General features: G+C 38.2%; 1 protein-coding gene across 5 annotated transcripts in view; it reads right to left on the bottom strand.

Moving 5' to 3' along the window:
• The window catches only part of MPP7 (MAGUK p55 scaffold protein 7), a 160,941-nt gene that overhangs the window by 34,247 nt on the left and 103,635 nt on the right, over positions 1–23,059 (bottom strand). For all 5 annotated transcript variants that reach the window (XM_075492579.1, XM_075492582.1, XM_075492580.1 and 2 more), the window contains 6 exons: positions 13,350–13,481; positions 4,896–4,977; positions 3,898–3,983; positions 1,996–2,070; positions 1,183–1,379; positions 596–660 (listed from right to left, as the gene is read on the bottom strand). In XM_075492579.1, the coding sequence (XP_075348694.1) occupies positions 596–660; positions 1,183–1,379; positions 1,996–2,070; positions 3,898–3,983; positions 4,896–4,977; positions 13,350–13,481 (637 nt within the window). The remainder of the gene's footprint in view (positions 1–595; positions 661–1,182; positions 1,380–1,995; positions 2,071–3,897; positions 3,984–4,895; positions 4,978–13,349; positions 13,482–23,059) is intronic.

The following is a 23,059-nucleotide window of genomic DNA, read 5'->3' as shown; positions in this document are numbered from 1 at the left end:
TATTTGTTTCGATGTATGCACTTTCTTAGAGCTTATTTTTCTTATATTGTGCAACTACTGTATTTAAAAGCAGAGACTATTAAGAATGAATTTGTTTAAAAACCAGTAAGAAGTGCTTCTGTGAAAGCCTGTCAAAGAACTGAATGTCCTGACTTTTAAAAATTTGTGCTGCTTCATAGGACACAAAAAATCACCAACTATATGGGGGAGAGAAGGGGAGACTGTCCGACCATTTATCTCACTCTCAATATAAATTTCACTGTATCGATGCAGTCCAAATTATATAAACTGTTGAGCCAATTCCATACTATTTCAACAGGAAAGGAACACTCTTCAACCTTTGAAATATTATATATCAAAACATTAATTTGGCTTGGTGCTTCAAAAACAAAGTCAGAGAGTTGGGAAAAATTGTTAGCTGCTTTTAAAGCTTTTAATTTCAGCTCTTATGTTTATTTTCTTACTGATACAATGTGATGAAGAAGCTATTGTACCCAGGAGAAATGCATCCTGTAGTCACAGGGCTGAAACAAACTGCTATTTTATAAGGTTAGAGATCAGGAGTATGATTTCTATTCCAGGTTAACAAACTTACATGATTTTCTGTTGGAAATTTTCAGTGGCTGAATCTGCACTTCTGGTCTTCTTAGTGCAAATCTCCTATAAAATGGGAGGTGGCAGGGGAAAGACACAAACTCCTCAGTTTTCACTGCAAGTTTGGGATTAATAAACACTTAACATCTTGAGACTATTGCAAAATATCCAGAAGATTTTATAAGAAATTAACTTAAAACAATGCAATCTATTCACAATCTAAAAAATTAAATCCTCAGCCTCAAGTTTTTGTAAGCTTTCCAAAACTTGCTGCAGTCCTTATTCCTGCATAGTACATCAGTGTGAATACAGATACCGATGTGCTATTTTCCATATGTTTTTTCTTTCAATCTGGATCAGTGTTATCCTATCAGTTTTTGTCATTATTAATTCTAGCCAGACAAATAAGGAAATCCAAAGTATTTCAACAACAGGTTTCCAAGGTCAGTTGTCTTGCTGCAAATGCAGTTTTATCATACCCATGTAATCTATGAGCATTACATATGACAACTATGCTAACTTAACTCTGCAAATAAGTGTCTTCTCTTACTACAAAAAATAATGAAACTATGATTCTCAGTAGCTCACCTCTCCTGGAAATGCTTTGAAGGGATCAAGCCTGCTCTGGGATTGGCATCACCTTCGTGTTTGGCCTGCCACCAGGTTGCATCATCCTGGCTCATGATCTGAAGGATATCTCCTTTTCTGAAGGCAAGTCCAGCTTCTTTACAAGGAATTGCTTTATCCTCATTAGGATCATAGTCAAATAGGGCTCTGATAAACATCTGAAACAAACCGTGTTTTATCTTTAGAATCAAAATATTAAATGTAATCCAAAGCTATCTCCCTTTTTTGCTTTTACTGTTCAAAACCATTGAACTAAATAATGTAAAGCAATAAACATTTACTGCTGTAAAACATCCTTACGGACGCCTAACATTAGAAGTTCATATGGGAATGTTAAATTCATTGCTTCTGCAACTGCAGTCCCAATGTAGTAAAAGCTCTATGATCCAAGGCAAATAGGACTTTGCAGGTGAATAGTGTGCCCATATAGGAAACCAAAGAGAAGATACTTTTGAACCAAGGTGCTATCAAGTGTCTTCTACCCAGTGTACGATGGAAGAAAAGGAGTACTTGGAAGCAAGCCAGGTCCTCACAGAAGACTGAAGATTACCTATGTCAACTTCATGCCTGTAGAGTTAGGGCTTAAGAACCATGTTACACCCACTTGTAAATCCAGCACGTGAGTATTGAAGTGTACAGTGCGCTATACATTGTCACGTTAGAAAAACTGAGTCCGGAGGCATAAATCACATTCTTGGTTCTGTCATCCAAGCAAACAATATATATCCTCAGTATTACAGTTACTGCAATAGCTTCTGAAATAGTCTTGCCTACCTTGCCTTCCTTCACTGGCATTTCTTCCTTCACACTAGGTATAATTTTAAAGGTAATTGCTCCTTGAGACTGAGCCTGGTGAACATTTGAAAAGAAAATGCACTGAGAATTAAGCTGTACATTTCAAATAAATTTTAAAAGGAAAATAAATTCAAATTAATTTTAAAATATTCAAATATAATGAATCTATCCTCTCCTAAGCATGATCCATGGAGTTTGACAGCTTCACCATGCCAAACTTTGCACTGCAAAGATTAAAATACCCACTTGAAACGCTCGGTTTTATTTGCTTCACTGGTGGGCAGAGATGGACTGTTAAAAACTAGGACCTGCATGTTTCAGAGGTCCCACTTCTACACTGAAAGCAGGAGCAAATGCTACAGCTAAAATGTATGCATATTAGAAGCAATTGCTGGACTCCTGGCACAGTTTGGACATCCCTGGAAAAATCCAACATTTCATTTAAAAACAAAAAAACTGATAGAAAAATTCAAACAGGCTTGTGCCATATTTATCATATAAAACTATTGGGGGGGATTTATTCTTTTGGCAACTTTAAGAAACTAGAAAAGAAAAACATTTTTGAATAGACTACGTGTACTAAACGGGAAAAAAAGCCCTCCACTATAAATCTTAAAACAAGTTAGCCATCATCAACCACCTCATCCATTCATCTTTCCCTGTATCCCACTTAAAGCGTGTCTGGCTGCATTTTACTTATTAACCACAATATATTCCCACTGCCTCAGTGACATTTTGCTATTGAAGGAAGTGCTAATCAGCTGGAGCCTCTGCTACTATTGCATGCAGCCGACAAGTTTCATAAAACTAGCAGAGTGCAACAGACAGCCAACAATTTAAGCAAAATGGAAACAGGCCTGTCCACTACCAAGCGAGACATACTTCTGCCGGCATGTCTGCAATCCAAGAGCTCACTGTTTGACAAGCAGCAGCCAAGTTCTTATTTCACCAGCCACAGGACTGGAATCAATAATTCTGTTACTTTTGAAACAAGCTCTAACTAGCTTTTGATGTTTATATTGTACCTCGAGGAGGTAAATGGGGAAATTGTTCACACCTTTTCTTGTGCTATTGTGTTTCTAGAGATTTTTAAATATTAATTTTTGCAGGAAAATATGTTTCTGTAGGGAACACAAAACCAGAAAGCAAGTATGAGTATCAGTGGGCTAAGACTTGAAATGAATCATCTCGGTTATTGAACCAAAACTGTGAGACAGCCGCTCAATTCAGCAGGACAGCAAAGTATTTATGTATATAGAAATGACTACACCATGCATATAAAGAGCTGTCATGACCCTTATGGGTTTCTTTGCTGTAAAAATACTAAATATTTCTGAAAAAGTCTAAATTACTTAATTTGCAATAGTGCTCCATAAGTGAATAATTAGGCTGGCTTTAGAGATTGTGTAGTTCAGAGGAGTGCAAACATAATCATATATAGGGCTGTACATTGCAAATCAATATAAAATATAATCTTAGTATACCAGTTAGTTTATTCTATCAAGTACATGTAGTATGAATTAATTTTCACATGGAGTTAACATTAATGAAAATTAATGAATACATTTAAAATAGTATGAATTCAACAGATCATGGTGTGCCTTAAAATTTGTAGATTATACACTGAGGTCTGCAACGTTCTGCAACATATTTATAGCCATATTACTCTCATTAACTCTTTACAAGCAATCTGTAATTGCATATATATGTAATGTGTGGAAAATAATTCTTTAAGAGAAAGGAAATAGACATTTGCAAATGATGACACTGGAAGAAAAGGCATTATTGTAGAATATACTTTTTCCTAATACATCAGAAATCGTAAGTCTAATTACTGTTTCTTAACTCCCCTAAATTAATTTAAAAATATTTGGTATTTACCAAAATGTGTATTATTTCTTCAGGTTTTTTATCGTCTACAGGAATCCCATTGACCTCCCTCAGTTCATCACCAACGTGAATAAGACCTACAGAAGGCAAAGAGGAGTTGTTAAATGGTAGCTATGTATTATACAAAAACCACCATTAACGTTCAGCTTTTTTCTCCCTTGTTAATCCACTTTAAGCTCTAATTTAAAAGCAGGAATATATGGTGAACACAACAGCTACTGCACTGACAGATAAGTTTGAGATGGTTGGTTTACTCACCTCCCTTCCTTCCTCCTGAAAATTAGTACCATTTCTCTATGACTTTTCCAGACTTTTATGCAGATGTTTGAAAAATGTCTGTGCCAATTCTTTTTCTACTTATACTACTTTCTTATTGCTACACAGCTGCAAGTACTGCAAAGATCACTTAGGCTGTGAGTGCTAATTTGTGGCACAAATGCTTCCTAATGTAACAACATATATCTAGATTTACTCCATTACCCCATGTAAGTGTGAAACACAGCTGCCCTAGATTCTCTTCAATGAAAAGAGGCCCTTTAGAATATAACTCAGGACCTCTTGCTTGAGTTCTTTCAGACTTTGAGCATCCCAAACTAAACAATGGCAGTCAAGGATGTGCTGGTATTTTGAGAATTGCCAGCTGAAACTCCAAATGGATGTACTCAGCCATCCTGAGTTCCTCCATCAGGAGGATCTTGGCATATCCTATCATTTCTAAGTGGATGTCTTCAACTGGAAACAATGATAAATCGTTAAAAAACCCTGTATCTGCTAACTCAAAGATACCTGGCTGCAAGTGAATTGGGGAAAAAAATCAGCATGAATACCTTCACCAGTATTGAAATATCACTTTGGAAAGCTGTCCAAACTCCAAATACTTTTGTTTGTCATAGTGATGTATTTTGTGTGTACAAAATGCTCCCAATTTTATCTCATCTTTTTCTGAGTTACAGAACTTGAATGGCTAGTGGAAGACAGCAACACCTTACCACTTCTATCTGCAGCTCCTCCACGCATTATCCTGGCCACCACAATTGCACCAGTATGTTCATCCCTTTTAATAGTAGCCCCCTTACCAAAAAAAAAAAAAAAAAAATTATTTGGTTAATCTTACCATAATTTTAATTCACTATACTAAAAAGCATTTACTATGTAAAAATGCAAAAAAGTTGACATCGGATCAATGTGTGAATAAGCCAGAAATGATACTTGCTCATGAAAAGAATATACAAAATATGTTACTCCATTACCATCCTATTAAGACGTGACTTCTTTTCCATTCAGAACTGACTTGTGCAGTTTGGACAAATGATACATGAAGTTTACTTTTCGACTTAATGTTAACTGCAGCATACCTTACTTGAGTCTGTTGCTAAAACTGTACTAAACTATTACTAAGAATTGACAAATTGTTTTTCCTGCATTAAAACAGGCCACGTTACATACTATGGGTACAAAAAGTTTACCCGTGCTCATAATAGTTGCACTTTATGTTCAGAACTGCCTGTGTACCCACTAATCATAGTTTTGCTTTACAGTGTTATCAATAAACAAACACAAATTTGAGAAAGGCCCCTGCACGTCAGGGCTCACCTGGAATACCCGTGGGACAGAGCTGCAGAGGAGGGGAACATTTCCTGAGTTAGTCATGACTGTTTTCATACATTACACAAACACAGTGCAAGGCATTTAGGTAAAATGACATCATGTAGTTAAATTTCCAGCGAACAGCCGTCTAGATGAGAAAAATGCCTTTGTAACTAGAACTGCAAGGGTGCGCTGAGAAGAGGCACAAGGTGATGGGGAAGCAGCAGGCAGCAGCAGTGACAAGTGAGAAGGGAAGCGGAGGCACGGAGCTGCTGCCTAAGCTACGGTGCCCGGCCTTTCAGGCAGACGGGAAGGAGTGAGGGGGGAAATGCTGGCCCTGCTCTGGAAGGCAGAATCCACAGAAGGACAGGGGGATTTTAGCTAGATAAGTTGTACTGTCTAATCACCTCCAAAAAGCTTATTTGATCCAGTATTTTTTAAAAACAACACAAAAAAAAAAATCTCGCCAACAGCTTTTTATCTGCACACGATTACTTTGCTGTGTCAATGTAGTTAGTTACCTGTGATAGCTCTAACTTTGTTAACCAACAGAGATGTTTAGGACTCTGGCAGGTAAGTCAATTTTGTGAAAACTTCCATATTTTTGATTAGTGAATGAACAGTATTACTTCACCTCTGACTGCAAGACAGTGGTTAGAATTTCCTTCCATCAGAGAAGTGTTGTGCTTTAAGTAAGGTACAGAAGTACTTTATAAAGTTCCTTGAATAATTAAATAGCTTTTACCACTAGCTTTTTATATTTGTTTAGATTAAACATGAACATCATGTTTATCTCTACTTCAATTTTTAAGTGTTTCATGGATGTGAAGCTGAAATATGTACAAGTAAATAATGGGCGTGACATTTTACTACAGTTAACAATTTTACTGACTGTAAATAAACTTGTTTCCCTTTCCCTCTGCCTCTAAGATGGAAATACAGCACAAGACAAAAATGGGAGATGAATTTATATTTTACTATATGCAAGTGGCATTTATTGCGAATAAAGAAAAATTAAAACAGTCACCACACAATATTCTCTTTGGCTGAAACTTTAACAGTAGCAAGCACTCCACAGCAAAAGTGATGTGCTGTGTTTGTGCATTTTATTTTACATCTTAAATTTATTAGTATTACATTCTATCCCTAAGCAAAGTAATTCTGCAATTTGCCAGCCTTATTCTTACGTGTTGTTTATCATGTAATTATATTAGTAAGCACTTGTTTGTATTACAGTTTCAAATGAGTCTGAGAGTTTCAGAAAGATAAAGATTTAGCTGCAGCTAATCTCACTTTAAAAAGCCATGATTAGACTTCTGTGCAAAAAAAAATGCAGACCATTAGGAATATTAAACAAAGCTTTAACCCCGCTAGCCTATATCTCAATATTGAGTTCTGACTTTGCAGCAACAGCGATTAATTTGAAGTTTATTATTAATACCTGGAAAGTTACATCTGTTTAAAAGTACAAAGCATCTTTTTGATGGATATATTCGGAAAAAAGAAAAAAAGCAGCATTAGGATGTTAGAGCCAAATAGATATACAGGACATTTCCTCTATATTGTCCACATAAAACAGACGCTCTCCTAATTAATCAGGGAAACAGCCTTGAAGGGAAAGGCTTTATGCCTTTTACCTAGAAGTCAACATTATTAAATGCCACTGAATGCAAAAGGCAAGCAATGACTGACAGCCTTCCACTGCGATCACCCAGCGACCCCAGGCCCCAACGCTGATGTCTGAGAACAGGTATGTCACCTTGTTTTTAGACAGACCCTAGAAAGAACTTGTGTGCGATTGAAGACCACAGCATTGACCCAGCCAGCATCTGGAAGTAACAATAAGGCTCTTGTCCGAGGGGAATGGTCACTTCATGCTTTATACGATTATCACGACCAATGTGCTGGCACAAAACGAATTCCTAGTGCAGATTAGCCGATTTGAAAGATGCCCCCATAAAGATAACAGGTAATTTGGAATTACCTGGAATTATCAGCAGAAAATCAAGTTTGAATTTACAGGGAAATTATTTAACCCAAGTTAGCTCACTGTCAGTTACTCCTTTATGGCAAACTCAAAGTGAATGGGCAGACCCATGACAAGCACCATTTGAGTTTGTGTTTTTGCTGCACCTATAGTACACAAAGAAAAGAGGGGGTTCCTTAAATTCCCCTTCCCTCCCAATTTAGAATACTTAAAAAGAAATCATCAAACACAAGTGGATTTCTTTTTGAAAACCCAAAGAGTTGACTTTTCTGAAAAAGCAGCTTCTCTTGTACTGCTGCCAGCCCTGCTTAAACTATGAGGTATATATAATCTGGCAAGAATTTCTCCTTATGAGATGTTCAGCTCCAGTACTTTCAGTTACATGTGCAGTGCAGCTCCTCATTTAGAGCTTTAAAAATGGAAGAAGGTTAGACTGGACCTTGAGAGCTGGAAAATATTTTCAGTGTTGCTAGCCAAAAGTGTAAGTTACCCTAAATGAGACATATACAGATGTAATAGCATAGCTCAGTTTAAAATACTTTTAAAGGGAAAAATAAGGAGTTTGGGAGCCATATGGTGATCAGACTGAGAAAATGTTTAAAGGTATACCATGCAAAAGCACTAAAAATAATACAAGCTCCTTCAGCAAGGCTCTTTCACTGTTTTTTGGGTTCGGTTTTTTTTTTCAGTTTTAATGTAGTAACACTGATTGGTGAGCATCACTCAGGGTTTCACAGATGTCAGCTTTATTAGTTCATCCATTTATCTGCTGGTTCCAGAATATAAACATTATAAGCCTTCATTTTTAAAAAAAGAAAGACTAGCCTGTGAAATAAATTACTAGTAAGAGAGTCTGAAAGATCAGTAATATTTTTGCATACCTTTCTGTTAAACAAAAGCACATGTAGATGTTGAATGCAAATAAGTACTTCAATAAGCCTTGTTTTAATTCATTCTCTACTGAAAATGCAAATACAAATACCAGTTACCTATCTTATAGTGAAGAGTTATTTAAAAGTTGATGCCCACATACATGGAGACTATGCAGACTAAAGCTGTCCCTACACCCAAATTAATCCCACCTATAAAATAGTTGGGTTCATTCACTAGTAAAAAACAAGCTACCGGGACTCTGACTGAGAGGCAAGCAAGAGCTGTAGAATCTGCATGGGCAGAACATGTAAACAACTCTTTTAAATCACCACAATCCATTTCACCTAAGTTCAGCTATGGAAATCAGGTATATAGTTCAAGCCAGGTGTCGAGGCTCCTCCTATAGTTAATGAAAAGAAATAGGCAGCTCCAGAGAATGAATCATGGTTTCATTAAGGCAGGCATCTTAAATAGATGGCATGGTTCATTCTCTGGAGTTGCCTATTTTTCTCTTGACTATAGACACAGCATAGAGATTAGTTTTCAAACAGCTAAATTTATGTGAAATGAATATGTGTGACGAAGAAGCAACCGTCTTAATGTGGAGAAGCATCCTATTCAGAATAACTGCATGACAGCTGTAACTCATTTGGGAGCTGGAAGTAGCAAGAGGTTAGGAACTGAGCTCCTGGTAGCATGGTTGCACATCTCAGATATCAGGAACGCTAACCAGGAACATGGCAGTGGCTGAAAAAGTCCTGTAGAGGTAGGCATAAGTAAAAACCCTCGAAGCTATCTGATAAAATCCTAATTATAGCCAGGTGAATTTTGGACTATCTCTGAAAAGAGATATTTCTACTTCTCTTTATGTAAGGTTCAGAGATGTTCTAAATTACTTTGTTCAGACAAAACCTCCTAACACAATTTCACCTCGCTTGAGTGAGACACTGCTAGAATGGCATTTGCTAATAGAGCATTTAGGAAAAAAAAACCAAACACCTGTGGAAGGATTAACAAAAAGCTTAAATCATCTCTTCCAAAAAACTGGAGGAAAGTTCAGCACTGACTTCTGAACTGATGAAATCTGGCAAACAGAAGGCCCTCCCACAAACCATGTGTTTCCCTCTCTTTTGAGATGATTACTCCTGGGAACTCAGGCTCCACTAATATGTGATTAACACTGGCTCAGAACACTGGTGAGGTGCTTAACTCAGAGAAAAGCACGAACAAGCACAAGAAGAAATGCGGTGCAGTTTTAGATAAAAATGGTCACTAGATGTAGAATAGAATCATAGAATCATTTAGGTTGGAAAAGACCTTTAAGATCATTGAGTCCAACGATAAGATCATTGACTCCAACCGTATATTCCAAAGAAGTTGAGCGTGCCTAATTTTCTTCACAGAGAGTGCTGCTGAAAGTCATCCAAAGGAGATATCCAATTCAAGAACTTCCAGGGTGTGCAGCTGATGTAAAGCTTACTATTTTGCAGAAAAACCGTCTCTACTGTCTGCATACAAATAGAGAATGAGAATGTATCTGAGGTGAAAGAAAAGTTCAGAGAGCTCAGTACCTTCAAGTCAAGAAACCAGACAATCTCCATCCCAGAAAAAATATTGTATGGTACCTCCAATCTCAAGTTCAGTAGCAAGAATCCTGATATCACTATGCAAGTGGAAATCAGACTTTGTGACTGGACAATAGTGAATAGATAAACTGAATAAGTAGAGACGACTCTTTGATGTGTTCTCAGTTAAGAATATCTAAGACTTTAGAACAAGCTCTGAAGGAAAAGCCATTAAAAAGACATGGAAATAAATAGAAAATGAAATTTTAAATAGTTTAGTAAACAATTCATGGCATATCCTTTCTTTACTAAAACAACTTCAGGAAGCATAGATGCAGTAGATCTACTATACCTAGCATAAACCTGTGTTTATTCTGCCATACCATATTCTGGTCAGACCTTATCTGAATTACTATTCATGTGTCTTCTCACCGCTACCTAAGAAAAAAAAAATTACTCTGGGGAAGGGAAAGACACAAACAACAGGTTCGTTAAGTATTGCAGCGGCAGTGTCATAAGAATAATTGACTATCAATCTGCCACAAAGAATGTTTGACATTAATGTTAATAATGTTAAAATGGATTGACGGTGGGTCATGGAAGAGGAGGAGGACACTATACACTATTCTTTGAAGTCTTCCTGGAGGACAAGTAACATGCAAAACAGAACTCACCATAAGCTCTTCTCCAACAAAAATAAAACATAAAGAAATGCTGGGGATTTGGAGAGACCACAAATAGTCCTTTCCCCTACAGATAACCTACAATCTTTGAAATGTTGGTTGAAGGGCAGCTTTTGGAAGTCATTTATGCCAATCTCCTGCTCAGAGCAGGACTACTGTCAGTGTCAGATCAGGTCAGCCATTGCCTTATGGAATAGGTTGGAGATTCCACATCTCTGGTTAGTCTGCTCCAGTGCTGTACTTCCCACTGAATGAAATAATTTTCTTAATTCTCAGCCTAAACCTCCCAGGGCTGCAAGTTGTGGCCATTGCCCTATGTTTTAGCATCTTTCACTGCTGAGTGGAGTTTGACTCTACTATCCTTGTGAGCTCCCCAGTCTCAAGTAGTTGTAGGCAGCAATTAGCTCCCACCCTTTGCCTCTTCCTAGTAACAGGTCTATCACAGATTCCATTATAAGGCTATTTTTGCCTTGGTGATTACACTAAACAGTCTTGGCAAACTGAAGACTGAGTTCTCTCACTTTTTTTTATATTTTCCATGGCTGTGTTCTGTCTAGTAAAAGAAGTTCTAATAAAAAAACTTATTTGTTACCTCCTTAGCACAACAGTTGTACTAAGCTGGATGTACCTTTTAAGAGATTGTACTGGTTTTGGCTGGGATAGAGTTAATTTTCTTCATAGTAGCTTGTATGGTGCTATGTTTTGGATTTGTGATGAAAACAGTGTTGATAATATAGGGATGTTTTTGTTATTGCTGAGCAGTGCTTACACAGAGTCAAGGTCTTTTCTGCTTCTCACACTGCCTTGCCAGCGAGTAGGCTGGGGGTGCACAAGAAGCTGGGAGGGGACACGGCTGGGACAACTGACCCCAACTGACCAAAGGGATATCCCATACCATATGCCATCATGCTCAGCATATAAAGCTGGGGGAAGAAGAAGAAGAGGGGGGACATTTGGAGTGACGGCGTGTTGTCCTCCCAGGTCACCATGATGAAGCATGATGTGGCCTTGCTTTCCTGGAGATGGCTGAACACCTGCCTGCTGATGGGAAGTAGTGAATGAACTCCTCATGTTGCTTTGCTTCCCTGCGGCTTTTGCTTTATCTATTAAACTGTCTTTATCTCAACCCACGAGTTTTCTCACTTCTATCCTGATTCTCTCCCACATCCCACTGGGGAAAGTGAGCAAGCGGCTGGGTGCGGCTGAGCTGTCTATTGAGGTTAAACCACAACAGACACACAGGTACCTGGAAGAGTTTAGTACTCCACTGGAGTGAATGGGCAAGAGTGGAATCTGAGGAACAGCCCAATGATAACCTTTGGCTTAGGCAAATCTATTTGTCCCTTTAAGAGGGACAAATCTCAAAAAGCCAATGTACAGTGTATAGATCTCATAAGTTTTTAGAAAATCTCTCAGTTTTGTTTTCAAAGTTGCTATTTATCCAGTTCACTTTGAGATACTATTAACTTATAGTATTTAACTCACAAAAGTCTTAGTAGCAAGTCATGTTTGAAACATGAAACAACGTAAATTAAGTTTTTGAGATTTTTTCTTACATAAATTCAAGAGAAACAACAAGGGTGTTTCCATTAACACTAAAAATAAGCTGCTCAATTAGAACTCATCTCATGTTCAAATTTCTTCACACCTTTCAGAATTAATACTCTTTCTGATACTAAATCCTAAAGCAAATTTGTTTTCTTCCTCAAAGAATTTCTTTGATTAAAAAAAGGAAAGCTTAAAGCTGTAATTTAAGTATTTTGGGGAAAAAAAAACTTTAATATGTTAAAACAAAGTAAAAACTTTCCATATGGTCAAACTTTTAATTACGCCCATGGGCACCTACAGGCAGTCAATACCAAAACTTGTTTATTGATGCCAGAAATCCATCAAGAATAAGAGTGATAGTAAGATATCTACTGTGGGACAAGCTACCCCTCTATGTCTAACAGAGGCATCGCTCTCCCTCTGTCATGTCAAGTACAGAATCACAGCTTTCTCAAAGTAACTTTGCAGACGTTTCTTCAGGATTGCTATCCATTAAAACAAATATCCAGTACAACATAAAACAAAGCTCTCACTGGTTTGCAGGAGAAATGAATATATTTAAATTTTATACAAGATGACTCCCACTCTACAGCAAATAAAAATAACCAAATCAGTAAAGTATTTCAATATTCTTGTAATACAACCTAGGTTTAGTCCTTTCATTTTTCCAGATATCCCCATGAAGATATTAACTTTCTAGTATTCATAATCCAAAGTACAACAACAGACATCTTAAATTTGCCCAGATTTCAATTCAAGTATTTTAAAATATGTTTTTATGCTTTCTTTTCAGTGTATCGAAAGGTCACATTTTTTTACATGAATGCTAACAGGCACAGTTCACAACAAAGGTCAAGATTTCTTTGGGGATTCATTCTCCCCCTCTCATTTTAAAACAAGTTCATGATTTGAATTCAAGATAAAAGATGAATATATTATTGATCTAAATGCTCAGACTGGCCCATATATATAATGCTCAAACACCATGAATGAACAAATTCTTATTATTCATTTCATGTGCTTTACTAAAATGACTGCGAATGGAAGTCACAAGTGTATTATTGAATGTTATGAATAAACATGCGTAATGTCCGTCTATCCACATTTCAAGTTAATGTCACCCATTCATATTCATAGTCTGAACACTCCCCACCCTGTGCACAAACATAAAAAACTAAAATAAAAGACAGGGTTACTTACCAATGGTTCCCTGTTTTTGACGAGCCTGATTATTTTAACTGAATCTTCTTCCTCATCAATATCATCAGGCATGGGGGGCAAGACAGGATCGTAGTTCTTCTGAGCAACAGTATCATGTACAGAGAGCAAAGCCTGGAAACATTAATAGTCAGTATATTATTTGGCATCTGAGAAGTTTATGAAAGACAAAGCAGTGGATATTATTTATAACCTAACTCTACTAGCATGATGGATGTAGATTGAATATAATTCTTGTATACAATTTTAACATGTCAAACTGATGAAAGAACTCCCTAAATTACACGTTTTCATATACACAATGTATGCATCTAGTAAATTGTGGATACAGAACAGTGTCTTCATACACATGAAAATATTGAGTGCTTTGCACATTAGCTTGAAATTACAAGAATTACGATCAGGAGAAAACCCAAGTCTCCTGAAGTAAGAACATCATTCTACTTGTCCTAGATATAAAGTTTCGTTGACACAGTAAGCAGTCCTATGAAACAAATAAGCAAAATAACCATCTTCTAGTACTTCTGTTCAAGCATGAGATGCATGACATCAAGCTGTTGCCCAATCATTCCTTTCAGAGTGGCTCTAGAAGCTTACCTGGTTACTGGATGCCTTTCATACTAGCTCCCTTTCATATTATTGGAAAATAAGTGAGGAACATGTAAAGAATAAAGTTCAAAGGGTCAACCAAGAAGGAACAAAGAAACCCAAGAATATACTGGTGAAACCGGATCTTCTAGCATGTGGTATTTAACTATGGAGAAAATTAAGCCTTAAAAGGAAGAATGACCCTGGATTCAAGACCTGAAAAGCATGGTTTTGGGGACTTCAACCACCAGCGACCACCAGAGGACCACCATGTGAAAAACTGAGCATGCGTTATGCTGAATGATCATTATGTAAGATACTAATTAACATAGTCCCACCTAGTAGAGCGAAAGCCTATGCATATGGAAAGATAAACTGTATAAATGAACCTAGATCTGTGTAAACTGGTATGCACATTAGGCAGAAGGATCCCCCGTGCATCCACCGCTGCAATAAAGAGAATGCCTGCTTCTTAATGCTACATTGGTCTTAAGAGGTTTATTCCTGATTTTGGTGACGATATGAGCTCCAAATTATCTTAGGAATTTTTAATTTGTTGTGGAGTTCATGATTGAGATTGAGGAACATATTGCTGAAATGATTTGGTTCAGGCAGGTGCTTATCAACCACCTGTTGCATGTCCTGCCTCCTTTCTTTCTCTGTTGCTTCTGCAGTTCATGCATAGCTTGAACAATAGATTTTTCAAAGAAAAGTCTAACAAAGCCTGACAAGAGGTTCAATCTTAAAAATTAAATAATTTATGAACTTGCAGAAATTAAAAAATCTTGAAAGTCAAAGGAAGTTAGAAAGCTCATTCACCTAAGGCTCTAAAAAATCTCAGCTATCATCTAAAATTCACAGCTTATTCTAGATACAGAACTCTCAAAGTTCTTTTCTATTTTGAGAAGTCTTCATTATTTGTAATACCTTTTAAACTGGTGAAAAACTGTTAAGCAATGCTTTCAGTTTTGTAGTGAAAACTATGCATTATAACAGGAATAACAGCAACAGCCATACATATAATTCTATCTACTACTTTCAGTTGCTCCTGTTTTCAAGTAGTTGCTCCTAAATACTTGAATATTTTACATTTTGACCTTATATTTTTTCCCAGAGAGTCAATATTGCAAAAGTTCTAGTCTGAATAGCAGAAGTAATTTGCAAATTGATAACCTTCTCAGCAATAAAAATAAAGCATTTTGGAAAATGTTGAGATGTTTAGGATAAACAGAACACATCAATGTTGCTGACATGGATGATATCAGAAGGTATCATATCAATGACTATAATAATGAATCTATTATAACAATTACAATAATGATTAAGAAGAAACTCCTTAATAAAGAACACAAAATGGCTACATTTCTCTGATGCCAGTTTACCTGCTACTTAATAAAAGGCAGATAATATTAGACTGAGTACAGAAGTGACCAGAAACTGTATGTTCTCAAGGATAATGCAAATGTTTTAAAAAAGCATAACACTTCCACTACGCTAGTCTAGGATTTTTTTCCTGAACGGAGGAGACTGGAACAACAAAAAACAATTTCCAGGCAATGCTACAAGCTATCATGTCAAAAGCAGAAGGCAAAGAGTGCATGGTAATCTTGAAATTCTGAAGTTCAAATTTGAAGTTAGGTCTTCAACAAAATAAACACAGAGGAAGATCATGCCTGCTTCATGAGAATTTGCTAGTGTCTTACTAATTTCTATGCATATTGTACAAATTGATAAAAACATTTCAACACACTCTAACTAATTATTTCTGGTTTTCTTTCCAAGACACAGTTATGAATTTGTACTACTTACCATCAGAAATTACCGGCTCCCTCCCACCAAAGATTAGTTTTACTTTAGGTCTGAGCTAAAAACCTCAGGCTAGCAATTACGGTTCCTCCTGGAAATGTGTATTATGAAGCATTACATATGTAAAAGCCATGCAATCACATGCAGTCCTCTAAAGATGTATGTGAAATATCAAAGATATACTAAAACAAAAGTAGTGTTTGCTTTTACTTCAGGCTACTTACAGTTAAGACTTCTAAAACTAGTCTTCTGCAATTACGTTTTTCCACATAAAGCTAGGGCACATTCATGGACTGGTTCAATTTAATGAGGTTCTATATTGCAGTTTAAAAACAATCAGGCAGATAGAGAAAACAGATGAAAATAATCTAAAGCACCACTTCCAGAGTAAAAGGTGGCAACTTAAAATATGTTCAAAAGAACCTGCCCTTGACAATGAAACTTGCAAAACAGATTCTGTCCACTACTACACTGAATTATGCCACCAGTGTTAATACTTCTCTGCTCTGACTGCCAGATCAGGCTCCTGGACACCGTGCGTGAAAGAACGATACAGCCCAAGTATTATAAACCAATGCCAATCAATGTCTGGTATTTATGATGCTTTTCTTCACTCACAACAACTGGAACTTATCAACCCCTTCCCTCCTCCTCCCAAAAAACATATTAAACCACAATGTAATACAGTTTGCAATATAAGATCTTTTACCCAAACTCTGGTATTATTTCATCTCAGTGCAAAGATGCATATTTTAGGTAAGAGTATGATGCCAGAAATGATGTGTCTTTTCTCAGTCAAGTTTCCAGAAGAGCTTCTGTCATCACAAAGTTGTTCATGCTGTACATTGAACATACTAAGATTTCTTTCCTGCTTGTCTGCCATCATTGCTTCTTCTTATGCACTCTCTGTCCACTGTAGTTGCTCTTGAAGTAGTCAGCAGCATAGACATTGGGCAATAATTAATCTCCAAGCAAAACTTACAAAGCTATTTTGATTTCACTTAATGTATTCAACTAGAGGTGATCAGAGCCTATCCTCGAGAGAACATCCGTATGTCCTGAACACACAAAAAATGACCATATTCACAGAGTAAGGGGACATTTCTTCAGCAGCTTCTTTGTACTGTGCATTTAATATAAAGTATGCTTAGTCCAAAAAACTGTCTATCAGACTAGACTTTTATAGAAAAGGTTGGGACTTCTTTAAAAACAAACAAATTACAAGTGCCAAGAAATAAAACTTGGATCATATGCAAATGTACAACATTTGCACAGAATAATTGTGCACTAAACGCACAAGGCAATATAAAGGTAGTAATGTTTTCTTTTTGTACATAAGAAGCGATCGATTTATTCATTGCAGTTTTATACTCCATGATACTAAAGTTTGCCTATCAGAAGAAATTACAAGAATTGCAAATGACATTTTAATTTTTTTTTATGTTTTGTTTTCAAATACACAACTCTTTGGAACTACACACGTATGACTCAAGATTAGGGTCATGTACATTTAAGCACCTCTGGAGAAAAAGATTTTATTTCAGCTGTAAGTTCTATGCTTATGATTCACTAATGTAAACACAGTCCATATTTAGAACTTGAAAGAAGGTATGATTGAAACTCCTGCACTACCTAAATATAAATATTGATGTTCAGCTAAATTCTTAGACATGATCTAGCTGGAAATGAATACTTTCATCAGACCTCTGAAATGTCTAATAACTAGTGCTGTATTTTTCATATTAAAGCTATCACTGATCATTTCACAGTTTATAAATTGAAATTTTACACTATCAACTTACACAAAGAAAACCTGACATTGGAAACACTTGAAGTTCTTTTTTTTAAACTGTTCTGAAACTTTAAATGTTTATTTAAATTGAGAATGTTATTAATGAAAACAGTTCAATATTTTGAAAAATGTGTATCATTTAACTACACTGACTACATTTTTGCTCCTCTAAAACAATGACAAATTTTGTATTATTTTTTGCTTCTGTTTATAGTTTGAGATCTGTAAGAGTACAAATACTCCAAGTAGTCCCTGACTTGTGAACACAGGTCCTTATGTTTTTAAATTCTCATTATTTAAAAAAAAAAAAAAAAATTCTCAATTTAAGCTTTACTTTTCAGAAATATTTTGCATTTACTAGTCTAGAAAAACATTTTAGAAAACAGTAAGTTAAATAAAGAAGCAAGACAGAATGGACAAAGAAACAAAAGCAGCCTTTTTCTATACGGTATTTGAAAAAAAACCCCAAGATTAGAAAATTAAATAATTAATAGTCAAGATTATCGACACAAAATTTGTAGGGACTCAGACCAACCTTTATGAAAGCCAACAGCCGCAGCAGACTGCGACACTGCCAACCCAGCTGCTGGTTACCTTGCCCAAGGAGCAGATTACTGCCCTGGCAGCAGAGTCAGCAAAATGGAACAAAATGGCCCATGACTTTGCTGGCCCACTCCACGGCTTAGATCATTAGCACGGGCCACCATCTCTGGCAGTTCAACTTGAACTCTTATCAGGTGAGACAGAGACATTTTCCCACCTCTTTGCTTTGCTATGGTGACAGAAACTTCCACTGAGGCTGGCTCAGAGAAGTTACATAGGAGGAGAAAAGTAACTTCATCAGCAACCACAGCAACATGCCCCTGAGCTCGCCTGGCAGAGCTCGTCCTCCAGAGAGCTCTAGCCATATTGCGTTTTCCTTTGTGATAGGGTTACAGAAGAAATACAAAAAGACAAGCTAAAAATGTTGGTGGAGAAAATTATTTAAGACTGGAAAGACTGATTTATGAGTAACTTGCATGAAGTTAAAAATCAAGTGAATGAAGTCATTCAGCGACAGATATCAAAGAAGGAAAGCTGAAAGGGAGGAGACTGAACCCACTGAAGGGAAGACCATCAGAGCATCAAAATGGAAGGAGAAGCATAAGAGACATAACAGCCAAACATGTGCAAGAACTTAGAAAGCAGAATAAAACCAGCAGAAAGCTGTAGCATAATGGTGATGGCATACAGGCTCTAGGCAGAGAAAAGCAATTTGACTTGAGAACACTTTGGAGAAGAAAGGAATAAAAATATAAGGTATTCAGAATCAAGCTATACATTTAAGAACAACTGGTAAGCAGCACAAAATTAACAGGGGAAAAGGGAGATAAGAATTTAGATAAGGGTGGGGGAGAGAGAACCATCTTCTTCTACAGGAGAATTCGTCTTTAAACCTACTATCTTGATTACATAAGCCAGATTTTACATTGACGTACTGATGAATTCCATCCCATTAATTCCACTCTCCAGCAAATGGGTGGCAAAACAGCCATCAGAAAAGGGCAGCGCATGGCAGTCTCTTAACCACCAACACTGCCTGCTAAGGGAGTATGTGCAACCCTAATCCTGATGCAAGGTAAGGGTTAACAAGATAACAAGAGGGCCAGTGAGAACAGGCATCTCAACTAACAGATATGAACAACCACATTAGCTGAATTCCCCAGCTTGGCTAAAGCACACAGCATCATCTAGAAGCAGAAGCAAGCAATAAAACTACAGGCAGGAGAAACTCGGTAGTGCTGCTGAAGCGGCCAGAGGATGGCTGGGATAACAGTGAACTGATTTTTTATTTTTTTTTTGGTAGTAGAACCAGAGAGTGAGTACAAAAGCTACAGTAACCACTTATCACGCAGAAAAGTAATATTATTCCTTCTGAAGGTGTAATAATCTAATCACTTTCCTACAGAAAATCTGAGATTTTCTGTTCTGAACAAAATTCCGAAGTTAAATAAGTACAGTACAAAATGTTAAAGAAATCAGTTAACTTCCAAAGAAATGAACACGTTTTGCTACTGAAAATAATTTACACTACTGTTTTGACATAAGCAAAAAACCTTTGACAGTGATGGTAAGAAAAATGAAATAAGGTCCTTTAAATTAAGCATGATTTTCAGTTTGTAATCAGGAAACCAATGGGTGCATTAATTCATGGAAAAAAAATCAGGGTTCATTTACTTCTTTCCATCCTTCAAATATTACAGTTTTCCTATATATTCTCTATAAATTCCCTATAAATTATATATTGTGTGAGAAGACAGCAGTTAGGTATGTACAAAAGGGAAAAAACATTCCATGCTTGCAACTACCCCACCTGTACTTAAACCAGAGTTGCCCTCTAGTTCAAGCTTGTCCAGCTGGCAATTAAATCCCTTTCTCTTCCAATTTGACTTTGATGCAGTTGGGTCACAGCAGTGATTCAAAATATTGAAAACACATACCATACGTGTGGTTTTGCGTTCTTAATACCCACCATATATTAATGTTCTTAGCATAGCAACATCTCAGTTGGATCAATATTCAGTATATATTACTTTTTCCTCTTTACTATGGTGGACTTTATTCATGACTAAATGAACTTCCTTTCACAAAAGGGTAATTTCCTTGCCTGAAAATGCAGCCTCTTGATTTCAGATTCACCAATCTGAACTGATGGGTTTACCTGCAGCTGGTAGCCAGACGGCAACAGCCAACAGAAAAGTGAATTTTCTGCATCTTCAGACTCCTGCTTCCTCTGGCTCATTGTTCGCAGCCCCTGGAGACACTTCCAAAGTCAAACTATTCCCAGTGTTCACAGAAACACGTAGCTCATCCATGTCATCTGGTAAAGGTGTTAATATTCTTCCAGATGACAGCCCTATGTTTTTCCTCAGTTTTGGATAATGGCAGAATAAGCTCTGATTTTAAATCAATAGTGAAGAATCTGAACAAAGTCTCTGTTACATTCTCAACGCGATTCATGTAGCTGAAGTGTTCTTGAAGCTTTAAACCCTATTTAAGTAACTTCCAAGAGCACAAATAGATGGTTTTCAGAGTGGAAAATGCTGAGACAGGAGCACTCTTCCAATATCTTGGCAGCCCTTGACCAATTCCTTCTTTGAAGAAGTGGCAGCATCCTGACAATATTAAGTGTCTATAGCGGTAGCATGCATCTTTTCTTGGTTGAAAACCACCTGAAGACACCCCCTCCTGCCCAAAGAAATCAAGTAAAATATAAACTGAACTAGAAGCTGAGGTTGCAGTTGTCCTTTCTGGAAAAGTGCCTTTTAGAAATGACCCAGCCTTTATTTGACAAGAGCATCATGTCTAAAGTCTTAAAAAGAAAAGAAAAACATCTACTGATCCATGAGGTTAAAAGAATCTGGATATACTTAATTCCTCCAGAAAATAATAACATATATGCACAGCTGAAGTCGAACAGAGTGGAGCTAGGGGATACTGAGGCAATAGGAGCCAAGAGGGAATTGCCAGTGAAACACCTCAAAGCACACAAGGGGTGTTCTATAAAGGAGACACGGATGACAGCCCACCTGAAGTGCCTCTACACCAATGCACGCAGCATGGGCAACAAGCAGGAGGAGTTGGAAGCCATTGTACATCAGGAAAACTATGATATGGTTGCCATCACGGAAACATGGTGGGATGACTCGCACAACTGGAGTGTGGTGATGGATGGCTTATAAACTCCTCAGGAGGGATAGGCGAGGCAGGAGAGATGGTGGGGTAGCCCTATACGTTAGGAAGTGTCTGGATTGTCTAGAGCTTGATGACGGTGATGATAGGGTGGAGTGTCTATGGGTAAGAATCAGGGGGAAGGCCAACAAGGCAGATATTGTGGTGGGAGTCTGTTACAGACCCCCCAACCAGGATGAGGAGACAGATGAACTATTCTATAAGCAGCTGGGAGAAGCCTCACGATCGCTAGCCCTTGTTCTTCTGGGGGACTTCAACCTACCGGATGTCTGCTGGAAATACAATACAGCAGAGAAGAAACAGTCTAGGAGGTTCCTGGAGTGCATGGCAGATAACTTCCTGACACAGCTGGTGAGGGAGCCAACAAAGGAAGGTGCCCCGCTGGACCTCTTGTTCACAAACAGAGAAGGACTTGTGAGCCATGTGATGGATGGAGGCTGTCTTGGGCAGAGTGATCACGAAATGATAGAGTTTTTGATACGGGGTGAAGCAGCGAGGGGGGTCAGCAAAACTGCCACCTTAGACTTCCGGAGGGCGGACTTTGGCCTGTTTAGGAGACTGGTCGAGAGAGTCCCCTGGGAGGCAGCCCTAAAGGGCAAAGGAGTCCAGGAAGGCTGGACATTCTTTAAGGAGAAGTCCTAAAGGCACAAGAGCGGGCTGTCCCCAGGTGCCGAAAGACGAGCCGGCGGGGAAGAAGACCGGCCTGGCTGACTAGAGAGCTCTGGCTAGAACTCAGAACAAAGAGGAGAGTCTATGACCTCTGGAAGAAGGGGCGGGCAACCCAGGAGGACTACAAAGGTGTAGCAAGGCTGTGCAGGGAGAAAATTAGAAGGGCCAAAGCTGAGCTAGAGCTCAATCTGGCTGCTGCTGTAAAAGACAACAAAAAATACTTCTTCAAATACATTAGCAGCAAAAGGAGAGCTAAGGAGAATCTCCAGCCCCTAGTAGACAGGGGAGGGAACACAGTGACCAAGGATGAGGAAAAGGCTGAGGTACTTAATGCCTTCTTTGTCTCAGTCTTTAATAGGAGGGCCAATTGTTCTCTGGGTACCCAGCCCCCTGAGTTGGAAGATAGGGACGAGGACCAGACTGGAGCACCCATAATCCAGGGGGAAATGGTTAGTGACCTGCTGCACCACTTAGACACTCACAAGTCTATGGGGCCTGATGAGATCCACCCGAGAGTACTGAAGGAACTGGCAGATGTGCTCACCAAGCCCCTTTCCATCATTTACCAGCAGTCCTGGCTAACTGGGGAGGTCCCTGGTGACTGGAGATTAGCAAATGTGACACCCATCTTCAAGAAGGGCCGAAAGGAGGACCCGGGGAACTACAGGCCTGTCAGCCTGACCTCGGTGCCGGGGAAGCTGCTGGAGCAGATCATCCTGAGTGCCATCACACGGCATGTAGAGGATAACCAAGGGATCAAGCCCAGCCAGCATGGGTTCAGGAAAGGCAGGTCCTGCTTGACTAACCTGATCTCCTTCTATGACAAGGTGACCCGCCTAGTGGATGGGGGAAAGACTGTGGATGTTGTCCATCTAGACTTCAGTAAAGTCTTCGACATGGCTTCCCACAGCATTCTCCTGGAGAAACTGGCTGCTCATGGCTTGGACGGGTGTACTCTTCGCTGGGTAAAGAACCGGCTGGATGGCCGGGCCCAAAGAGTGGTGGTGAAAGGAGTTTACTCCAGTTGGCGGCCGGTCACAAGCGGTGTTCCCCAGGGCTCTGTGTTGGGGCCAGTTCTGTTTAACATCTTTATCAATGATCTGGA

The sequence above is a fragment of the Mycteria americana genome, chromosome 2 (genome assembly GCF_035582795.1).
Source record: "Mycteria americana isolate JAX WOST 10 ecotype Jacksonville Zoo and Gardens chromosome 2, USCA_MyAme_1.0, whole genome shotgun sequence".
In the NCBI taxonomy this organism is placed as follows: domain Eukaryota; kingdom Metazoa; phylum Chordata; class Aves; order Ciconiiformes; family Ciconiidae; genus Mycteria; species Mycteria americana.
Note: the sequence above shows the minus strand (reverse complement) of the source record. Positions and strands in the feature narration are given on the sequence as shown.